Source organism: Micropterus dolomieu, linkage group LG23, assembly GCF_021292245.1.
Source record: "Micropterus dolomieu isolate WLL.071019.BEF.003 ecotype Adirondacks linkage group LG23, ASM2129224v1, whole genome shotgun sequence".
Taxonomy (NCBI): Eukaryota; Metazoa; Chordata; class Actinopteri; order Centrarchiformes; family Centrarchidae; genus Micropterus; species Micropterus dolomieu.
This window is the reverse complement of record NC_060172.1, coordinates 29650157-29675993: the sequence shown is the minus strand read 5'-3', so window position 1 is coordinate 29675993 and position 25837 is coordinate 29650157. Positions and strand designations below refer to the sequence as shown.

Below are 25837 nucleotides of genomic sequence, written 5' to 3'. Positions count from 1 at the left end.
GCCTGTGCTGTAAGGTTCAATTGTTTATCATCAGCAATATGAAGAATATTTGTGTGAGCCAGGACCTGGGATTGATTCATTATTTAACAAAACACACACCTTGTGAAAAACAACTCCTACATTAGAATGCTGTTTGTGGATTTCAGCTCAGCATTGTCAACACAATCTCCCCAATTAATCTGATCGTCAAACTTAGCACTCTGGGTTTAAATACAACACTCTACAACTGGATATTGGATTTCCTCACAAACAGACCCCAGACATTTTGGATTTGTGGACAGACCACCTCCTCTACTAGTGCAAGTTCTCAACAGCCTCCTCCTTTTAACGCTGGACACCTATTGCACCCCCGACATGGAGAGAACTCTGTTGTGAAGTTTGCGGATGACCCCACCATCATCGGCCGGATTTCAAACAACGATGAGACTTCATATCGGGAGGGAAAATGATAATCTGAGTGGTGCACAGAGAAGAACCTACTGCTCAATGTCAGCAAAACCAAGGAGATGATCATTGATTTTAGGAAAAAGGAGTTAAAGGGACACACTCCTGTCTACCTCAGTGGAGCTGAGGTGGAGCAGGTGAACAGTTTCAAGTTCCTAGGGTATCAACATCAAAGAAGAACCTGACATGGTCATCTTACATCTCCATGCTGGTGAAAATCAACTATATTTCTTAAGTAAGCTTAACAAGGCGGTTTATGTGAAACACAATTATGTGATGTGTTCCGAAGATGAACTACAAAAAGTTCATTTTTGACCTGTGCATTCTTAACGTGTTGTTTTAATACAGGCCATCTAAAGGTGGACAACACGGTGGAAAATATTACTTCATTACCAAGGTTGCAAAAAGGCATATAGGGTACCAGTCACCAAATAATCTAAATGGTTGTCACGTTGAGAATGCTTGCTCACACTCATCCTCCTGCCTACCCATATTTATTAACATGAATCCCAATTATTGTATGTAAATAAAACATTACATTTACTCAGGAGGCCATCGGTCACGTAAAATTAAAAAAATGTATTATTGATATTGCAGAAGGCTAGCAATAAATTGGCCAAAAATAACTAATGCAAACTAAACATATAATGTTAGGATAATGTTGAAATGTGTAGGCTAACTTAATATTTGACAAGACTAGTAACATAGCAATATGGGTTTCAGTTATTGTTGACAGTTCAAAATGTTTGCATATTAACAAGTTATGGCATAAGAGAGAAAAGGCTTAAAGGAGACCTATTATGATTGTCCATATTTTATGACTTATCTACAATGTTACAATATTGGATGTTCATTTTAAACATGGCCAAAGCTTCAAACAATGAGTGTGTCTGTGAGCAAAAGCCTCAGATTTCTTCCTGTTCTGAACGCTCTGTTTTGAACTGCTTTTTCTACCAAGGGCTCCGTTCTACAACATACCGAGCCAGACAGGGAAGGTATTCCATATATGGTTATTTGCTCCCACAGCAAAAGCACAGCAATGCTCAGTCTGCCTGTACCTCTCAGTGACAACAATAGTTACAGGTCTTGGCCAATCAGAAGACAGTGGGCTTTGAGAGGGGGAGCCTTAAAGAGACAGGAGCATCTACAGCTTGTTTCAGACAGAGCCTGAAATAAGGCCTACATGAAGAGCCAGTATAAGATATTTTTTTTGTTTTTTTTTTGAACTTTGAATCATGCAAAGCTGCCATACAAGAGTCACAGAACTACAATGTAGGACTGGAAAAGCAGTCTCCTTTAATAGCCAATGGAAACTTAGATGGTGATCAACGTCCTTCCATCATGGTCGATGGATTTCTTTTTTTTATTGTAGGAAATTCAAACGCAGCAATTTATGGCATATTTCAACAATCCATAAAATAAAAAAGTGTTGAAACAGTATCAGATTACAGCAAAGCCAAAAGAAAACAAATGTTTTTGGACGTATATGCAGGTTTTATAACCTGAAAAACCAGGGACTTGTCAGGGACTTCTGTCCTGATAGCCAACTTAAAGTTGTATTTTAATTTACTTTGTATTTTTAGATTTACATCTATAAACATATCAAAGACAGTTAGATAACAAGATTTTCCAAAGATTTTTCATTTTCTGTCTTTTAATGTCAAAACAAAAAATGGGATCGAAGGCCAAATTCCCGTGCCAAGTTCTTGTAAGCTTTTAAAGAGGAGCAAGAGAAAGCATCCTGACTGGAAACATCACAAACTGGCAGGGGATGTGCATGGCCCAGGACTGGAGGGCTCTGCAGCAGGTGATTGAAACTGCTCAGAAGATCATTGGTACCTTTCTCCCAAGCATCGGTGATATCGGTGAGGTGAGATGCCTAAACAGAGCCCAAAGGACACTAAATGACAGTACCCACGCCAGCCACAACCTGTTCACCCTGCTGCCTTCTGGGGGAGAGATATAGGAATGGTCGAGGTGCATTGGTAATTGTGGGTAGATGCGAAGTTTTGTCCATCGTGAATCTGACAATGTTATATCAATGCTGTTAGTTTAAAGGACAGATAATAGTTTAGGTTCAAAAAAGTACTTTTAAGGTAAGTGAAACATTGGGGATTGGCTTAAAATGACTGCTGTTTACAATTATAACCACTTGGTCAGTAGGAAACAGGAATCAAACAGGAGTCTGTTGTGGCTCTATAATAACATCACACAGTTTCCTCCTTTGCTAAAGATGGATAAGAGTCAGAATTACTACAGCTGCTAGAGGTTTTTGTCACTTCAACGTGAACAAATGTTTGTGGGCGTTTGTTGAAACAACTGATGATCTTTTTTTTCTTCTAACAAATCACAGCGTACACAAAACAAAATATTTAAATTGAACGAAATTTATTCCAGTTAGAATATTTTACTTCTTTCCAGTTCTGTTGTTGACTAGTTCTGAAACAGCAAGTGAAATGAACCTCTGGTGGATTTTCTTCTCACTTTGTTCAAAGTCTCAAAAGGCCCTTTCAGGACGATGTTTTCTTTAGCGAGTGGATCACTGTCATGCTCTGGGTGCTGTAGTCTGCGGTCTGCATCCGCTAGTTGAGTGGTGATTTTAGATACTAATGTGTTGTTCTGCATCTGTTGTTACCTTTAACAATAAGTCTTTGACATTAAATATATTCATCAACATTTGTAGTGCAGAGAGTTTCCCTTCATCACAGTTGATATCTGTTTCTAGAGGTCCTTAAGATGCTGTGCACTCTGCTCCATATGAATGAGGCTCACTCAGCATAAGATGATGAGGCATAATCACTGCCAACTGTTTGCTTCCACAAAAGGAGGAACATGGGGAAACGCTAATTCTAGTGTGCGTGTGTATGTCTGTATATGGATGAAATGTCTCCCTTAATCATTTTTTCAAAAAACAATATTGTGGATGTGCGTAGGTTGGTGCATGTGTTTGTGTGTGGATGTGTGTGCACAAAAGCCATGCAAATCCAAGCTGTTCCCTAGGCTCGCTCTATCATCCATCAGGAACAGCCAGTTGACGTTCCTGCTGGGCTTTCCACCCTTTGCTCTCCTGCATTTGTTTTCTCTGCAGTTAATGTGACCTAGCCTTTGTTTGAGTTTGATGAAATGTGACAGGAGAAGGTGACAGGAGAGAAAGCCTGATCAACCTGTGGGCTCAGAGATGGTTTTGGGCTGATTGTGGCCTTTAACTAAATATGGGATAAGAGCCAGTGAGAATGGTGCCTATGGTTTGTAAAACCCTGCAGTAAAATTGTGCCGCCTTTATTAAATATGAACAAGATGTTCACTGCCTAAAATAATTTTAGTTGTAGAGATTTGTATTATCGCATGATTGCATAAACGCTGTTTCCACCCGGCCAAGACTGTGAATACTGGTGACTGGGGAGCACTGAATCATTTTGACTTGACATAAAATGTGGTCACAAATTAAGACATGGGATTGCTTATGGGCATGTTTGTGATATTTATTTCACAACATCTGTACTGATGGTCTTCCTTAAAAAAACCTATACTGGTCAAACTGTGCTAATGTGCTTGTCTGTAAGGTGCAAGAGGGATCAATGCCCAAAGATTTAGCTCCTACTTTCATCTGTAAAATAAGATTTTTGATTTCTTTTGACAGTTACTTGGTGTGGTTGAATTACCTTGCAGTTTGTTTTCCAGGTGATAGCGATGCACCGTGCAGGTCATTAGTCTTTGTGTTCCACATGCATGTCACAGAAAATATAAACACACACAGCTTGATATCTCACAGAGACAAGACAGGGACGTGCATCCAATATACATTTGCCACAAATCAATCCTGAAACATTACTACTCACAATTTTACTGTTGTAAGAATTATTTTCGTTATTGATGAATCTAATGATTATTTTTTTAGGCAAACCAGCACTAACTGTAATTTCAACCAGTTCCACACAGCAATATATGTTTACATTCAAGTGACAAAGCCCTCTACTGGCTGTAGTAATTATGATAAGGAGGAAGTCAGGTGACGTGGAGGATGGATGAGTCAAGAAAACATCCGACTCTAACACGTCGATCGTTTCCAACTCCAAGTCAGTATTGTTTTTTTTTAACTACGTGTTTAAGGTCGCCTAAACTTAACCAACTAATTTTAATCCAAAACACGATGTTTCTCTTATCTTAACAAAACTTCTTTTAACCCAAACCATGATCCCTCCCTAACTTCAAAGCTTTGTCGCACAATAAAAATATAAAATATGCCATCCTTCTGAAAGAGGCATCAGATTAGGAAACACTTTCATGGGCATGGGCAAATGACATATTTTAATTTAATTTCAAGGACTTTGTCTATGAAACACCAGAAAATAGTGGGAACCTTGCATACATTGCATAAAAGATCATAGTTTACCAAAATTCATCCTAGTGGCTGAGTGGTATGTCTCCATGCTGGTCTCTAGAGGAGGTGACACAGGCCTGGACTCTCTCCCACAGTGCTGATGAAATTTGGTATCAGTACACAATATCAAGAGGATTACAGTGTAATTCTCCCTATAGTGCACTGCAGTTACCTTCAGATACTGTACCATGACTCATCCCTGCTAAGGTTAATTCCTACTGGATAAACATTGTAGGCATGTGGCCACAGTATGCTATCAATATGTACTTGGTATTGACAAATTGTGAACTCTTGATGTGGACCATCATACATTTGATGATCTTACAACACAGGAAACCTGACAACACATAATGCATTAAAATGTCTCATGCAAATGCAAAAAGAAATCTGGTTTGGTTTCATCATTGCATTGTCTTCCAATTACATCTTTGTAATCAGTGAACTATCCCGTTGATTGCCTTTGAACCTGTTCAGCAAGGTGGTGCACCTCACTTCATCTATTCAATTTAAATTTCACATTTGATGCCTAGTTTGGCTGAGAAAGAAGACAGTGAAGAAGAAATTCACTGCTGCCCACTATCAAAGGAAGAGAGCACCAAATGTACGCTTTCAACATACAGCCTTGCCCTCTAATCAAAGCATTTCGCTGTATACTGAAGTAACGTGGATAAAGGCTGTATTTTTCAGATAACATAAATCGCTGCAGGTCTGCAAGGTCAGAAGCTTGTATAAGCTCAACTAGCAGGCTTTGAATCTGTACTGTAGATGCTGTGCTTACTCTTTACTAGAGCCTGACCGATTTATCATTTTGCAGATATTATCGGCCGCTCTGCCCTATCAAAAAATGCTACCTTATGTGTTCCCTTTTCCAATCCCACAAAGTTATAGCTCTCACAGTATTATGACATCTTCTGTTTTTTGATTATATTATAACATCATTTCAGGGGTAGCGTATATCTAATATCCCGTATCAAAAAATGATCCCACTACAGAATCATTTTATATTGCACCACTACTCACTCCAGGTGTACTGTAAGGAGATGGGGAGCATGTTGAAATACTATATTATGCCATTTTTATTTAAGATATCAGGGGTAGCGTATTCTGATTATTATTTTTTGATATACTGTAGCTAACAATCAGCCACTGTCTCGACGGGATGCCCAACAGCTAGGTTACACAGATTTATGGGCATGGAAACAGACCACGCTTGTGGGTCATACGCATGCACAGAACCGCTAAGTAACACATCTCGATAGATAGCATAAATCAACAGAACACTGGCTCTGCTGGTGAGTAGCCCCAGGTAGCTCCCACACTCATTGTTCCCGATGAGTTGGTCTTTTGTAACGTCAATTACATGACTTAAATAATAATATTGAAAATAGCCCTCACCACTTTTCCTCTTTAGAGACCAGACTTGATAACCCTCCCATTTTTCACTGCCCTCTCAAGGCTCAGCAGCGTGTTTAATGTTACGTTAACCTAGTGTTGGAGGCTACACTGCTGACAGACGTGATTGTAGATTTATTTCTGAAACAATTTGGCAGTTCTAGTGACCGGTCCTCTCATTTACTCTCATTACTTCTAAATATTTTCTAACATCGGCAACAGCAGATAACGCTGCCTGTTGCTAAATTAGCCACAAAGCTAATGCCATGTTTATCAGTGAAGGTGGCTAACATTAATGAACAATTAAACTGTAGTGTCTCTAGTTACAGTCGGGGTGTCAGAAATGATTAAATGTGAGCTGAACAAGTATCTAACACACAGTTGCAGCTCCTCGTTGTAATGTAGACTTGTTGACAGGGTCCCGCTGTCAACCGCTTTTACCAGAGTTTGTAGCGTGGTTTTATGTTTTATGTAAAGCACATTGAATTACCTTGTCGGACAATATATCGGCTATCGGATTTTAAAATCCTCAGATATCGGACTTAAAAATCCCTTATTAGTCGGGCTCTACTCTTTACACTTAACAAAATATGCAGGACCAATAAACAAACAAACACTTGATGAATGATCTGCTTTGGGTGCAATAGTAAGGTTTGTTCCAGGTTTCTCTGCCTTTCTTGTCTGTGAATGAAGCATTTAATTTTGATTTTGGCCTTGGATTTCTGCTTGCTAGCTACACACAACAAGATGATGGCAGAGACAAATAGAAGCTAAGTTAAGAGTGAAAGTGGTTTACTAATGGAGCACAGGATTAATTTGTTCACCCTATACCACCCACTCACTCCTCTTACTGTAATTGGCTCTGTTAAAGCTTCTTTCCATCTAAACTAGTTGAAATATGGCAGCTTTTCAAAAGACTTCAGATGTGGTTCTCTGTGTTCTCTCTGGATTAACCTATCTATTTTCTTTTTCCTCATTTTGTTTACCTAATTAAAGAAACATGTTGCACAATTATATGTTTGCTACTGCAGTGCGACATTTTGTTGAGAGAAAGCATCAATCTTCTTAATTGCTCCCATTAACAGCATAATACCGAGAAGTTCCATTTTTCATCTTGTTCCTTTGTGTCTAACTTTATTTTCTTTTACATAGATTATTAAACATGGAATTAACGTAAGTAATAACCGAAATTTCAAAAACACCAGTAAAATAGATAAGCTTTGAACAGGGGCTTTGAAGTAGGCAATACAGTACACATCTATTCTTAAATTTCTTTCTTGATTTTAAATGAATATGTTAATTGATTTTTAAAAAGCATATGAGGAAGCACCTCTTGGCTCTGACAGCAGTGTTACACAAATCCATCAAAATGTAAATGATTCATGCTTCGACTATCAGTCGGAACTTTTTTTCAAGCATCCTGAAATAAAATTTCCCACAGATGTTCAGCAGTATGATACCCCAATAACTGGAGCACACCCTCCAGTTCCCCTTTTTGCAAATAGGAACCACAACCCTGGTCTGCCACTCCACAGGTAGTGTCCCCGACCTCTACGCTACACTGAAGATGCGTGTCAGCCAAGACAACCCAACAATTTCCAAGTCTTTAGCGTCTCAGGGCGAATCTCATCCCCACCCCAGTGCCTTGCCACGAGGAGCTTCTTGACTGCTTCAGCGACCTCTGCCAGGGATATGGGTGAGCCTTCCCTCGAGTCTTCAGACTCTGTCTCCTCCACAGAGGAGTGGCAGTGTGCAAACTATACCATGGCTTTCGGGGGAGCTAACTTTTTTTTCACTCTCTCCAAGGGAGATTATATTTATTATTATAATAAAAAATATAATTATTAATAGCATTATCATAGGTGGCCATTTTGCTACAATTACGCTTACGACCTTTCTTTTCTCTGTGAGGGGGAAGAATTTTGAAAAGTTGCTGTGGAGAGCCCCCAGCTGCAGTATAGTGCATGGATCATGCATAATATTCATCCAGCCAGACGGAAGAATCACGAACCGTTCGGTTGTACTAGCAACACAACCCATACCAGAGAGGGAGTGGGGCGGACCAGGGACAGGAGATCGGAGCGACAGGCCCCCTGCAGACGGTGGGTGATTGTTCCGTCTGGCTGGATGAAGTCTGACGCTCCTGAATTTACGCATGGATCCGTGATGATTGAGAAATGTAGAAATTAATGGCAATAAAGCATGCTGTCAATATTTTAGAGACACCCCAAAATATCACAAATCATGCATTTAGGGGAGCTAAGCTCCCCCTGGCTTCCCCGTACTTCGCACCCTGCATGTTGGTCAGGTTCAGGAGCTCCTCAAAGTGCTCATCCCACTGCCCAGTCTAGGTCAGCAGTTCTCCCCAGCTAAACACAGCCTGAGCAAGGCCCTGTTTTCCCTTCCTGAGCCATTGAACCGTTTGCCAGAACTTCCTTAAGGCCAAAGTCCTTCCCGAACTCCCTCACGCCCGGGTTTTTGCTTCAGCGACCAATGAAGCTGGAGCCACTTAGCCGCCTCCCAGTACCCCTCTGCTGCTGCTGTGTCCACCAGCAGATTCTTAGGTTCCCGCCACAACAGGCACCAATGACCTTCCGAACACAGCTCTTGCCAGCTCTACAAGGCAGGGCAGAGTGGCCCACTCAGATTCCATGTGCCCAAACGCCCCCGGGATGTGCAATGTGTAACAACTTTAAATTGTTCTGAAGCTTTTATAGGAAGGCATTTAACAGGTATACCTTGTGTGAACCTTAGCTTACACTGACATTGTGTCTGTTAGGTTTATCTAGAAGGATTCATAAGCGGACACTAGGCTGATGATTAGAACACAGGCGAGGTTTATTGACACGAGTGCTATGGAACGGCCAGAGAGTAGGGGAGAGGGCTGAGGCTTCCAAGTCCAGCGGGATTCCAGCGATGGCATTAGAAGCACAGATCAGGGCGGACAGATTGGCAGGTGGGCGGCAATAAAGCAGGCAGGTACTGGTAAGCGGTCAGGCAGCGGCTTGCACACGGGATTGACTTTAGCAAACATAAAACAAGAAGTTAGGTAAAGGTCACAAATTACTCAACTAGAACTAGGAGAGTAGGCCGGAGCAATATACCACAGGAGGTAAACTGACTAACTGGCGAAGAGCGGGAGCTGGACCAGAGTATTTCACTGCAGGAGTTGATTGTTGATGAGCCACAGGTGCGAGTTGCTGCAGGTGGTGATGAGCCTGGACCGGACACGCCCACACACACACAGGACCTGACAGACAAGACTGCCAGAGACAGCAGGGAAGGGAAAATTGGGAAAACACAAGGGAGGGGGAGGAGGCGAAGTCTAATCATGACAGTGTCAGTCATAATACACACATAGCTGTGTAACATAGTGAGGGCAAAAGTGTTTGATTTCATCTCAAACATTCATACAAGAAGATGGATGGGTGCAGTGGAAAATATCAAGGTTAGATCTGAAAGAAAATATAAAACCTAATAAAAATATGTTCTCCATAATTAAAATGTATGGTTACCTGCTCCTGTAAACAAATAAAATTCTTGGTGCAGCTGAAATTAATAATCAGACCACTGCAGCTCCTCCACCTCCCACTTCTACCAAGATATTGCTCACACAATCAGCGGGCTGAATGGTGCTGCAGTGGAAAGCAACCTGTTTCAAGAGACAGATAATCACTAGTTGTGATAAGAATTAGCTAAATATGACAGGGCCTTTTTTGTTTTTGCTCAAATGAGTCAAGAGTCAAACAATGCATTCCCTGCTTGCTGCTGACAGTTAAAAGGTTTTTTCCTGTATTCGCAATTTACATAGATTGAATAGGAGTCATCTGAAATATGCAAATGGAGGTGGGCAAATGCTGGTGTGTGTGTGTGTGTGTGTGTGTGTGTGTGTGTTATGGGTAACCAGTGTCCCTGCCTCATGACAAGCCATTACTCTTGTATGAATAGTGTATTCATTGATATTTTTGTAATCAAACAGTTATGGATGAATCACTAATGAAAACACTAACATGAAAGTTTACCGCTTATAATTAGTAATTAAATTACAGGTGACACGCTGTGCTCCCAAATCACTCTGCTCTCAGGGACTTAAGTTTATGACCAAATACCTACAAAACTAATGACATTCCCATCAGCCTCTGCTATACGTACTAATTAGCAAATTTTAGCAACCTAACATGCAAAATAAGAAAATGTGCACAGTAAATATTATACCTGCTAAACACCAGCAGTGTTACATGGTGATTGTGAGCATCTTATCCAACATTAGCATTTAGTTCAAAGCACCACTGTGCCTAAGTATAGCCTCAAAGCGTTGCCAGCATGGATATAGACTAGTGGTTATGGTAAGAAAACGCATTGGTCTATCCACTATACTTCTGTATATCAGCTACACAACAACCACTATGTTCTATTCATTTGCTGTGCCAGTTAAATGTTTAGGGAAATGTTTCTGTAATTAGTGGTAACTACATTCTTTCGCTATTTGGAAGTCATGGGGAGGTGGTTGGGATACATAAACATAACCATAATAAATAAAGCAAGAGCCTTTCACCAGATGGTGGCACTAGATGAAAAGTAAAGGGGTTAACGGGTATCATCAGAGATCGTGTCCCTCGGGGGAACATGAATGCTCATGTAACATTTCATAGCAATCCATTCAAAAGTTCAATAGTCCATTCAAATTACAAATGTCATCCTCATGGTGGCACTAGAAGGAAAGTCAGTGAATCACCAAAATCATTAGGATTCATCCTCTTTGTAAATGTCTGTACAATATTGCCATCTCTAGAGCCATGCTGGCATGGCAAATCATGTGATGCACTGCAATTGATATTGAGCACATGTATGAATGAGAGTGACCCACCTGGACAAAGTGGAACACTGTGTTATTTTTGAAGATGAGGCTGTACCTTCCTGACACACTTTAGGAATAGCATAATATGGCCCATTTACTGACCAGCTCTTGTCAAATATCCACATGCCTGACTTTGGCTCCATTGTTTCTCTTCAGTCTGTCTCTTTTCATGGTATATATATATACAAACCCAGGTGGCTCCTCTGGGAAATTCAGAACCACTACATTTATTCCTCTTGATTCCTGTTAAATAGATGAATACTGTTTGAGGATTAGAGATTTAAGTGCCCTTTTCCTTGGGTGCCTGTGCATAGGCTCACTTTGCATATCTGTGTTCTTCCATCTGCAGAACAAAACCTGAATCAGATGTACAAGAGAGCTTTGATATTTTCTGTCTGTGGCAATGTGCAGCTGACTTGATTTTCAATACAGATGAAAGGGGGGGAGCACAAATCCTGCTAAATTTCTGGGTATTTACACACACACATTGTGTTCCTCACACACATTGTGTATGTATGTATGTATGTGTGTATGTATGTATGATATATATATGATATATAATATCTTCAGTCTTTTTTATGTGTGCATTTACATTACGTGTGTTTGTCCACCCACAAGCATTTGATGTGGATACAGGGAGCCATGACCCCAAAAGCATAAAGTATAATTAGCTTTGCAGCATTTGGGTTGGCTTTTATCAGGGGGACATTTATTTCAATTTATGAGTGCATGTCTACTGTGGGTAACTTTTCATACCAGACCACCCACACAGAAACAGATGCCCTTTTCTTTTTATCTGACTCGTTGATTAAACTTCAGTCTCATATGCGCTCTTGCTGCACTATGTGGCCAGCCAAAGATATGTGATAAAAATCAAAGGTTTAGTTTACATTTAATAAAAATATCCTTTTTCACATCGATTTGGGTTAGCAAACTAGACAAATCTTAATAATTTACTATATATTTTACTGTATAAATCTATACATTATTATAAAGGCACTGACAATATTATTGGGGTGAAAAGCAGCTCTTAGACATGAGACAGTTGTGAATAAGAACTGTCTGCTGAACTGCCTGTAATCTAAATATGACCAAGAGTATGATAAGCCTTGTTAAGGCAAATATAATTGAACTAAAATAATCAAATAAGAGCACATAATCAGGTAAGCATCACAATATCCATTTTAATTTCTAGTTCACAAAATTCTAGATTTTGAATTCTGTTCAAAAAGAGCAGAAATTGTTAGCCACGGTAGGGGTCAGTCCACTACTTTGGTCCAAACTGAAATACGTACATTTCCTCTAGTGCCAATAGCAGGTGGATATTTGTGGTTTCCTGTGAAATCGCCGTAACTATTGGGTGGGTTACCAGACAATTATGTTCTCCATAGGATGAGTTGTAATAACTTTGGTGATCCCTTAACTTTTAATTAAAGTCATCATCAGGTCTTAACACGTCCAGTTGTGTCAGCTGTGCTTTGTGAAATTCAAAGTCATTTATTGTCATATGCACCAAATAACATTACATCATCCAGAGCAGAGAAAATCTTGTGGCATGGCTTGTGATAGCTACGCAGTAGGCATTAAACATAAATTAGACATACATTATCTATTATAGAATTTGAGAAAAAAATTTAAAAAAAAGAACATATGAAAATGAACAATAAAATAAATGAATAAATAAAAGTTAGAAAAGTAAACACCGAGAGCAGCCATCCTGCAAAGCGCCAGAGGAGTAGTTAGGGGCCTCGGGGCAATGGTCAGTGCTGGACTTGAACTGGCGACCCTCTGGTTCCCATGGACTGAACGCTAACTGGTAAATGAGCGCACATGCTATACTAATATCGTAAACATGGTAAACATAATACATGCTAGACATCTGCCTGTAATATTTGTCATTGTCATGTATTGTGAGCATGTTAGAATGCTAATGGTAACATTTTGTGCAAAGCACCGCTGTGCCTTAGTATATCCTCACAGAGCAGCTAGCATGGCTATAGTCTTGTTAATTATAATAAAAACTGTTCTGTACCTCAGTCCAGTCCAGTCCAGGTAATGTAACAAGCATTTGAAACCAAGATCCAAATGTGGATATACTGTAGATTAACTCTTCTTGCTGTAGCTGACTGAGCTCACAGCTTCTCTTTCTCTGTCTTTCCAGCTTTGGTGAGACCCTGAACATTGTGAGCACAGGCTGGCCCAGGTCACGTTGATGCTGGTGGGCACACACTAGTACTGTCCTCGCCACCTGCTCTTGCTCTGCTCCCACCTCCCCACCCGCCATGGCTGCAAGCAGTGACCCTGTCTGTGAGAGGCTGGAACCCGACTCTGACAAACAGACCAGCAGTCTCACAGACATCATGGCTGCCATGACGACAAAAGACTCAGCTTCCAACGGCGTGAGGAATGGCGGCGCTCAGAAGGACGGGGCTCAGGCCAAGAGGACTCATCCGTTGCGGCCTCATCTGACTGGGAGGAAGTTGTCGCTGCAGGAGAGAGGCACTTACCTGTCGTCAGGCTCTGGAGGTGGCTACACACACACCTCCCCTCGTGTGGCTCGCAGGCCCACCGTAGAGTCTAAACGTGTGTCCATATCAGACTCTCAGGTGAGAAATTAATTTTTATTCATATGTATTAATAATCATTAAACTATTGAAGGATTTTCCACTGACAGCAGAAGCAGTACCATTGGTTTTGAGATAAATGGAAGATATTACCACCACACTGTTATGATATGTCACTGATATGTCTGGGAAGTGGAGAAAAATCTAATACAAATCTGGAATCTTTCAGTTAAAACACCTTCTAAATGGTCTTTTATCTGCAGTTTCCTGATTTGGACATTTGTTGACATGAATTTCTGCAGTTGGGTGTGACAGGTGGTACCATAGCAGGGAGTGAAACACAAACTGAGAGAAAGCAGCTCCATTGTGCTTTTGAGATCAGTTGACATAACTAGATACAAAGCATCATATACGTCAATGTCTCTGCATTATCACTAAAGAAAGAGGAGCATTAGGCCAGTGGACAACTTGACAGGCAGAAGGAAGCATGAGAAGGTGCGAACACTAGTCTCCCATTAGCACCCATCATGGAAACATGCCTCTGTATATTAGCTGCTTTATGTTATTGCATCATTTTCCCAGCTTCTGACATGGATGTGCAACCTATATAATACTCTGTACTCCGCACTGTGAACAGATGTGTTGTAATGGCACATGAGAGCATGTGTGTTCTGATGTTTGCTTTGACAAGAGTCATTTTAACTGTTTCATCAGACAGATATGAAATACATTCTGGCCAGCATTGTGCTGCTGGATACACCATGAAAAGAAGTGAGGGTTGGGGGTGGGAGCAGCTAATGATTTGCCATGGTGAGCATTTCTACTTGTTTTCCCGTGTGTGCATGTCTGTATAAATGATTTAAAAAAATACATTTTCTATTGTATTTTACACACTATAACTTTAAATGTATGCTGTTGTAGGTTGTCAGAAGTTAGAGACCACCGCATCCCTAGGCTTGGTAAATGCATTTCCCTTGCTGGCTGTTATGTTGGAAATGTACATTTTTAACTGCACATAAAGTAAAGAAAATCACCTGCTTCTTTGTCTGCTTTCCTGGGTTTCAGGGAGGCAAGAGTGAGCTGAGAGACCCACAGTAATGGACACACCAGATTAAAACTAGAGGTGCACTGGATGCAGCCTATAACCTACATTTGGCATTTAGATTCTCTAAAATATTGTTTTGGGGTTAGTTTTTAGTCACTCATGCCTGTAGCACCTTAAAGGAATAGTCACTCATGTCTTTATGTAAAATGTTAGGGTAGAGACTGGAGGCATTTAGCTTAGCTTTGCATGAAGACTGGAAATGGGGAGAAGCTAGACTTCTTCTGTCCACATGTAACAAACTCCACCGACCAGCATCTCTAAAGCTCACTAATTAACAACAGCACTGTGAGATTGCCAGGCAACCAGCGGACATTCCTGGATGTCACTGCATGTGGTAAAAAAAAAAAAAAAATAGCCATGCAATCTCCTCTATAACCTCTATAGTTTTTACATTTGGGTTTTTGTGTGAAATACACAAATGAGATATAATGCGATAATTACCTAACTTTAGAGCTGCTGGTAGGTGGATTTTGTTACCTTTGGACAAAGCCAGGCCAGGTTGTGTGCTACAATGCTAACTGTCTGTTGGCGGTAGCTTTATATTTAGCATATTTAGAGAGATATTGATCTTCTAACTCTCAGCAAGACAGTGAATGTCAAGGATATTTGCCAAAATATTGAACTATTAGTTTAAACCCCTTACTGTCCATGTGGAGACAGTAATAAATTATCATTATAAATTATCGCTTATCAATAATGATGAGTTTCATTATTTATATAACATTTTTTTTTTTTTACTTTACTCCAGTTCAGAGTGAAAATAAATAATTCATGACATCTGCCAGGATGTGGAACCCCTCTGAATTTAACGGACTGCTGCAACAGACTAGCAGACCTGTCATTGTGTCCTTTACTGTCTGAAAATGGAGTTGCAGCTCTTGCACTGAACCATAAAGAGAACTCTCACTGGATCTACAGTATGACACAGCGGAGAGAGAGATGGACACATTTCTTGCTTGCACAAATATCAGTTATGACTGACATTTTGAGTTTGTTCACGGTTTCCCATAGACTGTATGTTTCCAAGTGTAGTTGTCAGTTGCCTCTAGTGGTGAGGTTTCAGATTGCAACCACTACCTTTCCACACAAAATGCTGGAAACTCAGGTAAACTCTCACTGAAATGTTACAGTAATATTTTTATCAGCTTTACGTTGAACTAATCCACGTTCGTTGCATAATAATACTACATTAACTGCATTAACCTACATGATACGTCAGCATTAGATAGCCTGCACTATTTTTAGGAACTATGTGTGTGTCTTGCACCGGAGAGGCTCGGCAAAGTCAGCAATGTATTGGATGATAATGAAAACGGTTAGTAAGCTAGACTCAGTATTGCTATCCTGCATCATTATGTGTGAGACCGGTGAACAAGAGAGAACATTTGCAGTAATGTTAGCTTACTTGTCCAATAGGATGAAAACCAACTCTCAGTTGTTTTTATATCCAAAACAAACTGGATGTCTCTTCATGACTCAAACGCCTTTACGATATTGACCAAGTTTTTGCCCTACGAGGATTTGTTTTTTATCCTAACTTGTAGTTTGTGTTGCGTTTTTTGGCGTTAGCGGACTCTTATCGTGTAGTATGGGAGCTCGCATGAGCGTCACAGCCTACATAAACCAATGAATTTCACAGAAAAATAGGATAGAGGAAGCAGCATAGTGTCTGTGATAAAGCAGGTGAATTGATCACTTTTATGTGAAGTTACAACCCACTGACAAATAGGCAATAAAATAGTATTAATTAAAACTAAAATAATACATATACCCCTTAATATAACAACAGGTAAATGGGAAGATGTATCAGAATTACTAGAATCACATGTAACCCCAATAATGTTCTCCCTGGCAATCTGGGAAGTCCTGTACTAAGCCAGATGATCATACTATGTATATAGCTTATTTAATAGTTTAAGTAAAGCACAAGTGTCTTGCTCCTTTTATTTTCTCTCTGTGTTGCAGGAAACTCTTCTTTGCGTTCTCACTCCTGACATTCTCATCGAATTTCTTTCACTCTGTTTTGTGTAAAATAATAATCCCAAAACCTTATTAAATTGTAGGTAACACACCTGGAATTACACCAATTTAGGGGCAAAGCCGTCTTTGGTGTTGTCAAGTTTTTGAGGGCATTAAAGACCAAATACCAAGGCAGAAAGCCATAAAATAAAACAATTTGCTGCTTGACGTCCCTGCTTCAGCATGATGGTTGCTGTTGTAATGAAGCTAGCTACCAGTGTTAGTATATCTAACATAAAAATATATTTTTAGTACGTAGATTCCATATGCCACTGCTGCTCAGCAAGGAAACAGAGAGAACATTTTGTAGTTTAAGTCTGGAAGATACCAAAAAGAGGCTATCTCTTTTTCACAATCACCATTAGTAATCTTCATTCCGGTGTGGTCAGATGGGTGCTGAGAAAGAGGGCAAATAAAGGTAAAACACTTAGATTGATCCAATTCAGAGAGGAAACTAAATCAAAGCACTAAGTAGATGTCTAAAGGATGCCACAGCAAAAATAGAAAATACAACCAACACTACCATGAATAGTAAGCTGTATAATGACCTGACACACAACTAAATGTCCATTAACAGGATAACTGAACGCTTCTGAGTGTGAATTGAATGTGTGAATTGTGAGTGTTTACTATTAGAGCTTGCATCAATTAGTCTCTTTTGGAAGTTTCTTCTAGAAAGTTCACACAGTCTTGTTCATTGTATCTGTTATGGCTGACTTACCGTATATTAAAATTAGCAGCAGAAGAAATGTGAAAATTAGTAACTTTGGCAGAAGCTTGAGCAAAGATAAATGTTACTCTCCATTTGTCTTCACAGTATATTAGTACAGTAAATGATGTGCTTATCTCAATCCTTAAATTACAGCAGTATTATACTCCATAGTGGTCACATAAAGATCTATGTTCATTTAATATTTCATTTTTAAAAAGGTGAGGAAGTCCTTTAGTTGATCCTCCTTCCTTGTGCCTTGTTAATTCTGCAGATTTCTTCCATTTGCATCAGATGCAAGGGCCTATAGAATAACAGAATAAACCATCTTCTTCAATGGTCTCATTTAGTTATAGCTTACCATTACCATTCTGTCAATATTGATTTTAAAATGACAGGTTGAGGAAATGATTTTGCATTTACAGGCTTTAATACTATCAAACAAAAGTTCCCTTTTTGTTACATACTTCCTCAGGCAGGCACGATCATTATTCATCATGCATGGTCATTGATTGCGAATAGTGGCACAGTGGCAGTGATCTATTTGTTATGCATTGATATAGATCGGTTGTTGAGTAATGGATGGTGAAATGTGGAGAGTTTGGTACACATCAGACACACATGGAGGACAAAGTGAGATGTGGAGGGAAACGAGGAGAGGTGGCTGTGTTGCAAACTGAGGGAAGACAGCGGTCTGTATGGTTAATGTAAAGTAGTAGTCTGGTGTGACAGTATGACCGAAAGTGCCTTCTAAAGATTTACTGTGGCATTTGAATTTGATTCATGTATGTGTGCATGTGCGTGTGTGGCAGATGTATTTAAGGCTTTCTACATGGCCGTCATTATCCATCAATCATGACAGAGTATTAACTGCAGTGCAGCGCCTACTGAGCATGTGCCGGCAAACTGTGAACCCAGTAGAAGTCCCCTCAGACAATCCCTCCTACTGCTCTTTTCTTTGGATTCTCCTCATTTGCCTTTTTCCTTTATCCTTCACCGCCCTATTTTCTTTACTCTCTTTATCTCTCTTCAACCAATCATCGCAATCCTTTTCAAAGTTCCACTGCTTGCTTCAACTACCAAAGCCCCATCTTTTATTCTACCTCTCACTCTTTGTCATAATCGCTGCCCACAGTACTTCACACCATCGTACCATACAGCGCATAACCCTCCAGTGCACAATCCTTACCTCTCCTGCAGCAACAACAGCAATGTTCAGTGCGAGCTACATAACCAGTATATTATGTAACCCACTATATAATGTTGTATTTTCTAAAATACCTTGCCTGTTGGCGAATGAAATCTTGGCCTACACCATGAGTTGGTGCGGTACTTTCCATTTTGTTACATCTGTGTTCTCTCCTGCCTCTTCTCATCCCATAAACACTTTCCAGTATCAAGCCTCAGGCGCTGGTCCGGCTCACACACACTAAGCCATCGCCCCCCTCAACTGTAGTGACAGAACTGCTTTCAATCCATTTTCTCCACAGTTCCATCTCCTTTTTCACGCTTATATCATTGCTCACTTTCTGCTCATTGACTTTGCTTATCTATGCACCCCCCTCTGCCCACCCCCGTGAAATTCTCCCCACCACCAAACCTCCCTCCCTGTCCTGCTGTGGTCTGCTCTCTGCTGTGCCCCTGGCTGACTCTGTGCTGTTGCAGTGGTTGCTATGGAATTGCAAATCAGCCATTTAAGCAGTAGCACTCTAATGGATTTGCAGACAGTAAACAGAAACTACAGACTGCATCGTTACCTACATCTCAGAAATAAATTACTTTTCAACACATATACACATATACACACACACACACACAGAACATTTTGTTCCTGTACCAAAGACTGTCCTGTTTCTCTTCGCTTTAGATGATGAAAGCATTCTCTCATGTCTGTATTGATGATTTAGTTCCTCATGTCCCCACCCTTTCTCTTGACAGGACTGTATCCAGTTGAACCAGTATAAACTGAAGAGTGAGATTGGAAAGGTGAGTTGGTTGGTTTTCTGCCATTTGCCTCTGCTCAATTTCGGTTTGAGAAGATTTACCTTTTATTTGGTAAGAGAGAAAATGCCATGAGTCCAAACACATTCACACTATTTGCACAATAAAACTTGTGAGTTTTCTTTATCATATGGCTTGCAAAAGTGTAATGTAATTTAATGTAGACAGGAAGGTTTGATTTTTGGAACTGTTGAGTCAAACACCACCTATCTATCCACTGTATAGTAAGCTTATCCTATACACACTTGAAAACTAGCTAGTTCAAAACAATCCAGTAATGTTATTTCATCGTTTATCCTACAATTGTCTGCATTGTTGGCTATATCTACCTTTGTACCTGCTCAAGTAATCCTATTCTAAAAGCATTTGATATCCTACTATCAAAAAGAGTGTCTCATACTCAGCAGCTCTGTGAGGCCGTACTTAGGCCAGCAGTGCTTTGAGCTAAATGCTAACATCAGCATGTTAACATGCTCACAGTGACAATGGTGGTTGATGGTTAGCAGGTATACTGTATGTCCACAATCTTTGTTTAGCATGTTAGTCATCGTGGTGGTGCCAGATGAAAAGTCAGAGGATCAGCAAAGTCCTTTGGGGACTATGAATGTCTTTACACATTTTTATGGCAATCCATCTAATAGAGATATTTCATTCTGGACCAACAGACCAACATTGCCATTATGAGAGCCCCACCATGGCCAACGAAATAGAAATGTCTGTGTGACAAAAAACACTAGATTGGATATCATTAGGAGGAGGAAATAAAAAGCGAAATGGTTGAATTGCAAGTCAAAAAACTCTTCTCAATTATTTTTATTTATTATTTTAAAGAAACTGAAATTCTTTGAGATTAACCACAGCTGTATAACCAGCTAGGTCCAAGGGTAAAGTCAATTGTTGTGGCACGAAGGGGGACCCATGTTCAACTTCAGGGGAGGGCAGTGCTTCGTTTGTAAATCAGGAGGTATCAAAAATCCACAGGGCCTGCAGCATGTTAGACAATGCCGAGGTGCAAGCTGTTAAAACTGAATTAAACAAAACTGTAGATTGCTACAATGGGGGAAAATGGAATTAGGGCCAAAAGTTCTTTTTATAACCACAAAAAGAAAGCATGCTAAGAAACCAAACCAAGTGACATGTTCTGTCTTTCGATCTCCTCGGCTCTGTTTCAGTACTACGTACAGCGCCGCTTAAACACGCACCCCCTAATTTGGACCGACTCATTTCACCATTTCACAGTGCCCACTTAGCTATGGGGCTTAAAGTAATCACAAGCCAAAATATTTAGACACCAAACAGTATTAAGCCAGCATGCAGTGCATCTACTGGTAGGCATATATGTGGGGCTTGCAGATTTTGATAGTGACAAAGGAGGTGTGGGATTCAACAAATGAAGCCCTGGGGGAGGGTGAAATTGCCGTTACCTTTCCAGCATGGCTGGAAGGGGGATAGCCTACAAGCTGCACTGCGCTAGTTGGACTCAGAGGGTTGTGGGTGCTTGAGCTTAAAAAGTTCACTTGAGCGCAGCGTGTGCGTTCAATTCATCCACTAAATAACAAACCAATTTCTCACAAATGTATCAATTTATAATCTCAAGTGAATATGAATTTTTTTTATCATAAATTTGTCAATTCTATCTTGTGAATTTTGAGTTTTTTCTCAGAATATTACCCCCTCACCCTGGCTCCCCATTACTATTATTTTTTTTAAGCCACAAGCTACTGCTTCGAGATCAATACGTTTATAGTAATATTTACTATATGTACTAATTATGGGGGAAGTTGCTGTGCAGGCAACAGAGGTAAAAACAAATAACTTAACTTAAAGGGCTTATTAACACTTGTAATATTGTTAGATATTAAAGTAGTAGACATTAAAGAGGAAAAAAATATCATCAGATCGACATTTAGAAATGGTATCAAACCACTTGTGTAGAAAACATAGAGAATGTTATTATGAAACACTGGCTAATAATCTACATAGGACACATGGATGGTTTTCATTTTGAAGCAGGGCCATTGTTAGAACATTTCTTAAACTTTGTTACATAAATTTGAAAGAATTCACACTCATTTGTGCACTTATTTGTCACTAAAGCCCACAAATGGATTTTTGTCTGTCCATAAGACCAATTTATTCTAAGGACAAACAAATCCAGTGTCATTTATGATCAGCCAGCTGGCATATTTTGGCTGTACGTCAAACGCGATTATAATGCACTCATTTCATTTATGTGAGTGTTTGATCAGTTTTTCCATCAGTTTTATTACTTGTTTGCTCTTATCAGAGAAGAAAGTGTCCAAGGAGAAAAGGATTATGATGGTAAACACACATCCTGGGGCAGTGTGTGTGGGAGGAGCCATTCTGTGCTGCCAAAGACTAAAAATGTTGTGTTTGAATAGAGACGATTCTGCCTTCAAAACATTCTGTCAGTATGGTGCTGCCGTCTGCTCTCAAAGTGATGCTTTATGAATCTTAACAGACTCCCTCACAAGTTTTGTTGATGAACCACTTTGTTTTAATGTGGAGCTGAACCACAAAATGTGGGTATAGCTTTGAATCATCATTTTAATAATGGGTTGCAATGAACAAGTAGGTCCACAGAAAATAAATCTCTTTGTTGTTGTTTTGCAGGGCTCCTACGGTGTGGTCAAACTTGCCTACAATGAGGATGATGACAAACACTATGTAAGTCAATGCAATCATTTTACATTTCAGAAACTTCCTTCTGATTTCTAAATAACAACTGTAATGCAGTCCCACGCTGCCACAGTTCTCCTTTGAGTTTCCATCAAGCCTCTCAGCCTCTATTGTCTAGACAGACGAGCTTTACAGGATCTCACCAGTGCTATTGATTTTTTTCTTCCACTTTGTTGCCTAGCTGTGCGTTTCATCCCCTCAAATTGCATCAATTGCCTTGGAAGAAACTTGGAAATGAAAGAGGCTTCTGGTGCCTCTGAAAGTGCATCCAATATTTTATTATCTTCAAAGCATGCTGCTGATGTCAGTTCAAGGGGGAATCTGGATATGTGGCTACATGAAGTCATTTTAGTTGTTTCAATCAAGGTGATTTGTTCCTGTAAAAGCTTGGCCAACTCGGCCCCTCTGAATTTAAGCCGTCTTATGTTTCAACATAACTAAGCTGCCCTGTGCAGTGACAACAATGAAAGTGTTTGGATGAGTCATGTCGATTTAACTTGCCAACTCTGGATGGGTTTAAGATGTACTTTTGAACTGGAGCCAGTTGGAGCTCGGAGTTCAACACAACCCAATATTAAAATGCGAGCTTGTAATTGGGCTGATGCAGAGTGGTAAACAACAGGAGTTATGTAAGGACACAGGCGAGCCCTATAAGATGAGTCAAAGATTATAGCAAGGGAGTACTTATATAAGCTTTCCCTCTGGAGTGAAATAATTACAATGCCGCTTTAAATAATGATTTAATAGCTGCTCAGACATGCAGCAGCCCTGTGATGGACTGGCCGCCTGTCCAATGTCAGCTGGGATTTTAGGGTTGCACCAGAACAGGTTTACATGGTTTAATTTTCAAAAAACACCATATTTTTGTCATACTGCACATTGCTGCAGCTCCTCTTTTCACCCTGTGTTGAAGGCTTCGTTTTAGCTACGGAGTGATACGTCTTGTCTCTAAATGATCTTTATTGGGAGTTGCACATGCGCAGTTCCTAGTTAAGGACTAGTAACCAATCAGAAGCAGAAGCCGGTAAACAGCTTCGATTCAGCTGTAGGCTACATGTTGCCGACCAGCTTGGCAACATAGACTGGAGCAAGAGTTTCAGAGTGGTGAGTTATTAATCTGTAACAAAAGTATCTTTCATCCATAAAGTTTTAATTGAGCTCTGTCTCTACATCACAGTAACAACTTTATGTCCATTGACTGCCTGGAGGGTAGCTGGTGTTTGGAAGGGAGAGGAGAGGTGTGTGCTGCAGCTCAGTGTTTTTTCACCAGTGTTTTTGAGGGCGTGTTGGAGTTGCCGATTGGCGAGCGTTATATGAGGCGCATTTAGCTTTCATCCCTGTGACGTCACAGGGAGACGGCTGGACTACAAACGAGCTGTTTTCAGGCAGTTCAGAGCAGAGTTTTCTGTGGGAGATGGGAACTGCCTTTGGACTGGACTTTGGGTTTTTTCACTTTGCAAATCTATTACATGCACAAAAAAAGGTATATAACTCAATAAAGGAGAGGGAAAAATCCAAAAAGCATAATTCCACCTCTTTAAGTTTTCAGTTTTCTTACAATATTTGCTTGTCAACTAAAGCATGATTAAAGCTTTTATGGTAATGTTGAAGCATGAATCAAACAAAAGATCTGCACACTGTACTAACGTTTTGATCGAACAGATGTTTAAAAAAAGCGTTACTTGGTTAAAGTCAGGGAAAGATTTGTGTCTTCGTATAATATTGGCTACTTTAAGTGAACAGTGACATGAGACACAATGTGTTTACACATAAATATTTGATTGAGATCACAATCTTTCCATAGCCGTAAAGAGGCACTCTGCTGAGCTCCAGAAATTTAAAAGGCACCCTGTGGCACTACAGAGGAAAGATGAGAAAAGCTCATCTTAATGCAAATATCCTCTCATGCAACGCAGCTTCATGAGAGATTATAAACTGCCTGCTACATTGTATTTGTATCTGTAAATGCAGCCATTTGCAAGATGGAATGTTTTCTGTGTAAGTGCATTTCCATTCATTAGCTTTTAAATGTGCACGTTTTTCTAAATGTGCACATTTAAAACCACAGTGGAAAGAAGATTAAGAAGAAAAAAGTAACTTCATAGTAAATATTGCAAATACCTTTTCACACCTGGCTGGTGTGGAAAACATTTAAAACTAAGTGCAACAAAGCACATTGGAAATAGACTTGGTGAATAAATAATAACGTTCATGAAGCATATGACTTATTTGTCACTCAAGTTTCTGCTCCAACTTTTAATATTCACATAACAGTAACATGTTAATTAACATTTTCTTTTTCAGATTTTCTGGTCAATTGCTAAAACATTTGCACCACATTTGGAAAAAAACCTGACCAGTCCTCTGCTTTGTACACCCACCATCCACCCTGACCTCCTTACAACTAGTGTGCGGTACATGCATCAAAATAATGTTGACATTCAAAAAACATTTCCCTTTTTTAAAGGACTCAGCAAAACATATTCATATATAAACTGCTTTTCTAGTGTTGCAGCATAAGCCTCAGAGAATTTCTTCTTGTCAGTCACCCAGTCTGAAAGAAGTAATTTTTTCTTTCTTCTTCTTTAGTCTGTCCCATCTGCCTCCAGGATTTGTGTATGCGCATACACATAGAAAGCTTTTACTTTTGCTGCGCATATGTCTACATTTAGTTTTCTAGTTTGCATCTCTGTCTCTGCTTTGTGTGGAAGCGTTCTCACATTTGATTCTGATTGTTGACACTGGTGGAAAATGTTACCTTCCGGGACAGACTGCAGGTTATTGCAGGCTGGCTCAAATGACAAACATGTCTGAAATAACAATGACAGGGATCAGGAAAAGAGGAGATGAGTAATGACAGCATGGAAGGGTGATTCTATTTCCTGGCAATCTGAATTGGTTCCCACACAAAACGTGTGGAGCATCCACAGCAGGAGCCCACGTACAGTATGCAAAAATATAATCTTTTAAAACACTTTTTTTAAAAAGATAGAATAAGCCAGTGAATGTCTGCTACAAATTACTGTCTTGAAATTACTTAGTTTTAGATTAAGGAAAGCACTGATGAATACTAAGATCAATATTTTATGATAAAAATAAAGTGGTCAGTTTTAAGATGAAAATGCCACAGTCCTCGACTTGACAGCCACAGGATAAAAATAAAGAAATATGATGACTAACTCCAACCAATGTTATCTTGTCCAAGTGAGTGTTGGAAACCAGTTTTTAGCAGCAGATTACTAAAGGTTTTTGAATAGTGCATGTTTTTGTTGTGGTGTCCTATGGCATCTAATTACCATGCTCACAACTTGATTGGCAGGCATCCAGTTGCGATGCCTGCCAATCAAGCAGGCTGTTTATGAGCCCCAGGGGCCCAAAGTAAATGTAATTTCTTGCAGCATTCACTCATCTCATTTCAAATTAGATGAGCAATGAATATAAAAAGCTAATTATTAGCAGGTATTTGCTCTCAGAAGCAGGAGCAGTCTTTACTTCTCGTTAAAGAGACAGTATTCTGGGACTTTGTTTTCATGAAACGAAAAAATGTAAAGAATATAAAATCCAATATATACAAAAAATATCAATATGTCATCATGCCTGTGTGTAAAGATTTAAGGATTTTTTTTTTCCTGTTTTACTCTGCGGGGTAACAGGTCACTTGAAT

General features: G+C 39.8%; 1 protein-coding gene across 3 annotated transcripts in view; it reads left to right on the top strand.

The window, feature by feature from the left end:
- Positions 1-25837, top strand: part of camkk1a (calcium/calmodulin-dependent protein kinase kinase 1, alpha a) — a 71093-nt gene that overhangs the window by 14752 nt on the left and 30504 nt on the right. For all 3 annotated transcript variants that reach the window (XM_046041051.1, XM_046041049.1, XM_046041052.1), the window contains exons 2-4: positions 13237-13681; positions 19411-19458; positions 22108-22161. In XM_046041051.1, the coding sequence (XP_045897007.1) occupies positions 13358-13681; positions 19411-19458; positions 22108-22161 (426 nt within the window). In that variant the 5' untranslated portion in view covers positions 13237-13357. The remainder of the gene's footprint in view (positions 1-13236; positions 13682-19410; positions 19459-22107; positions 22162-25837) is intronic.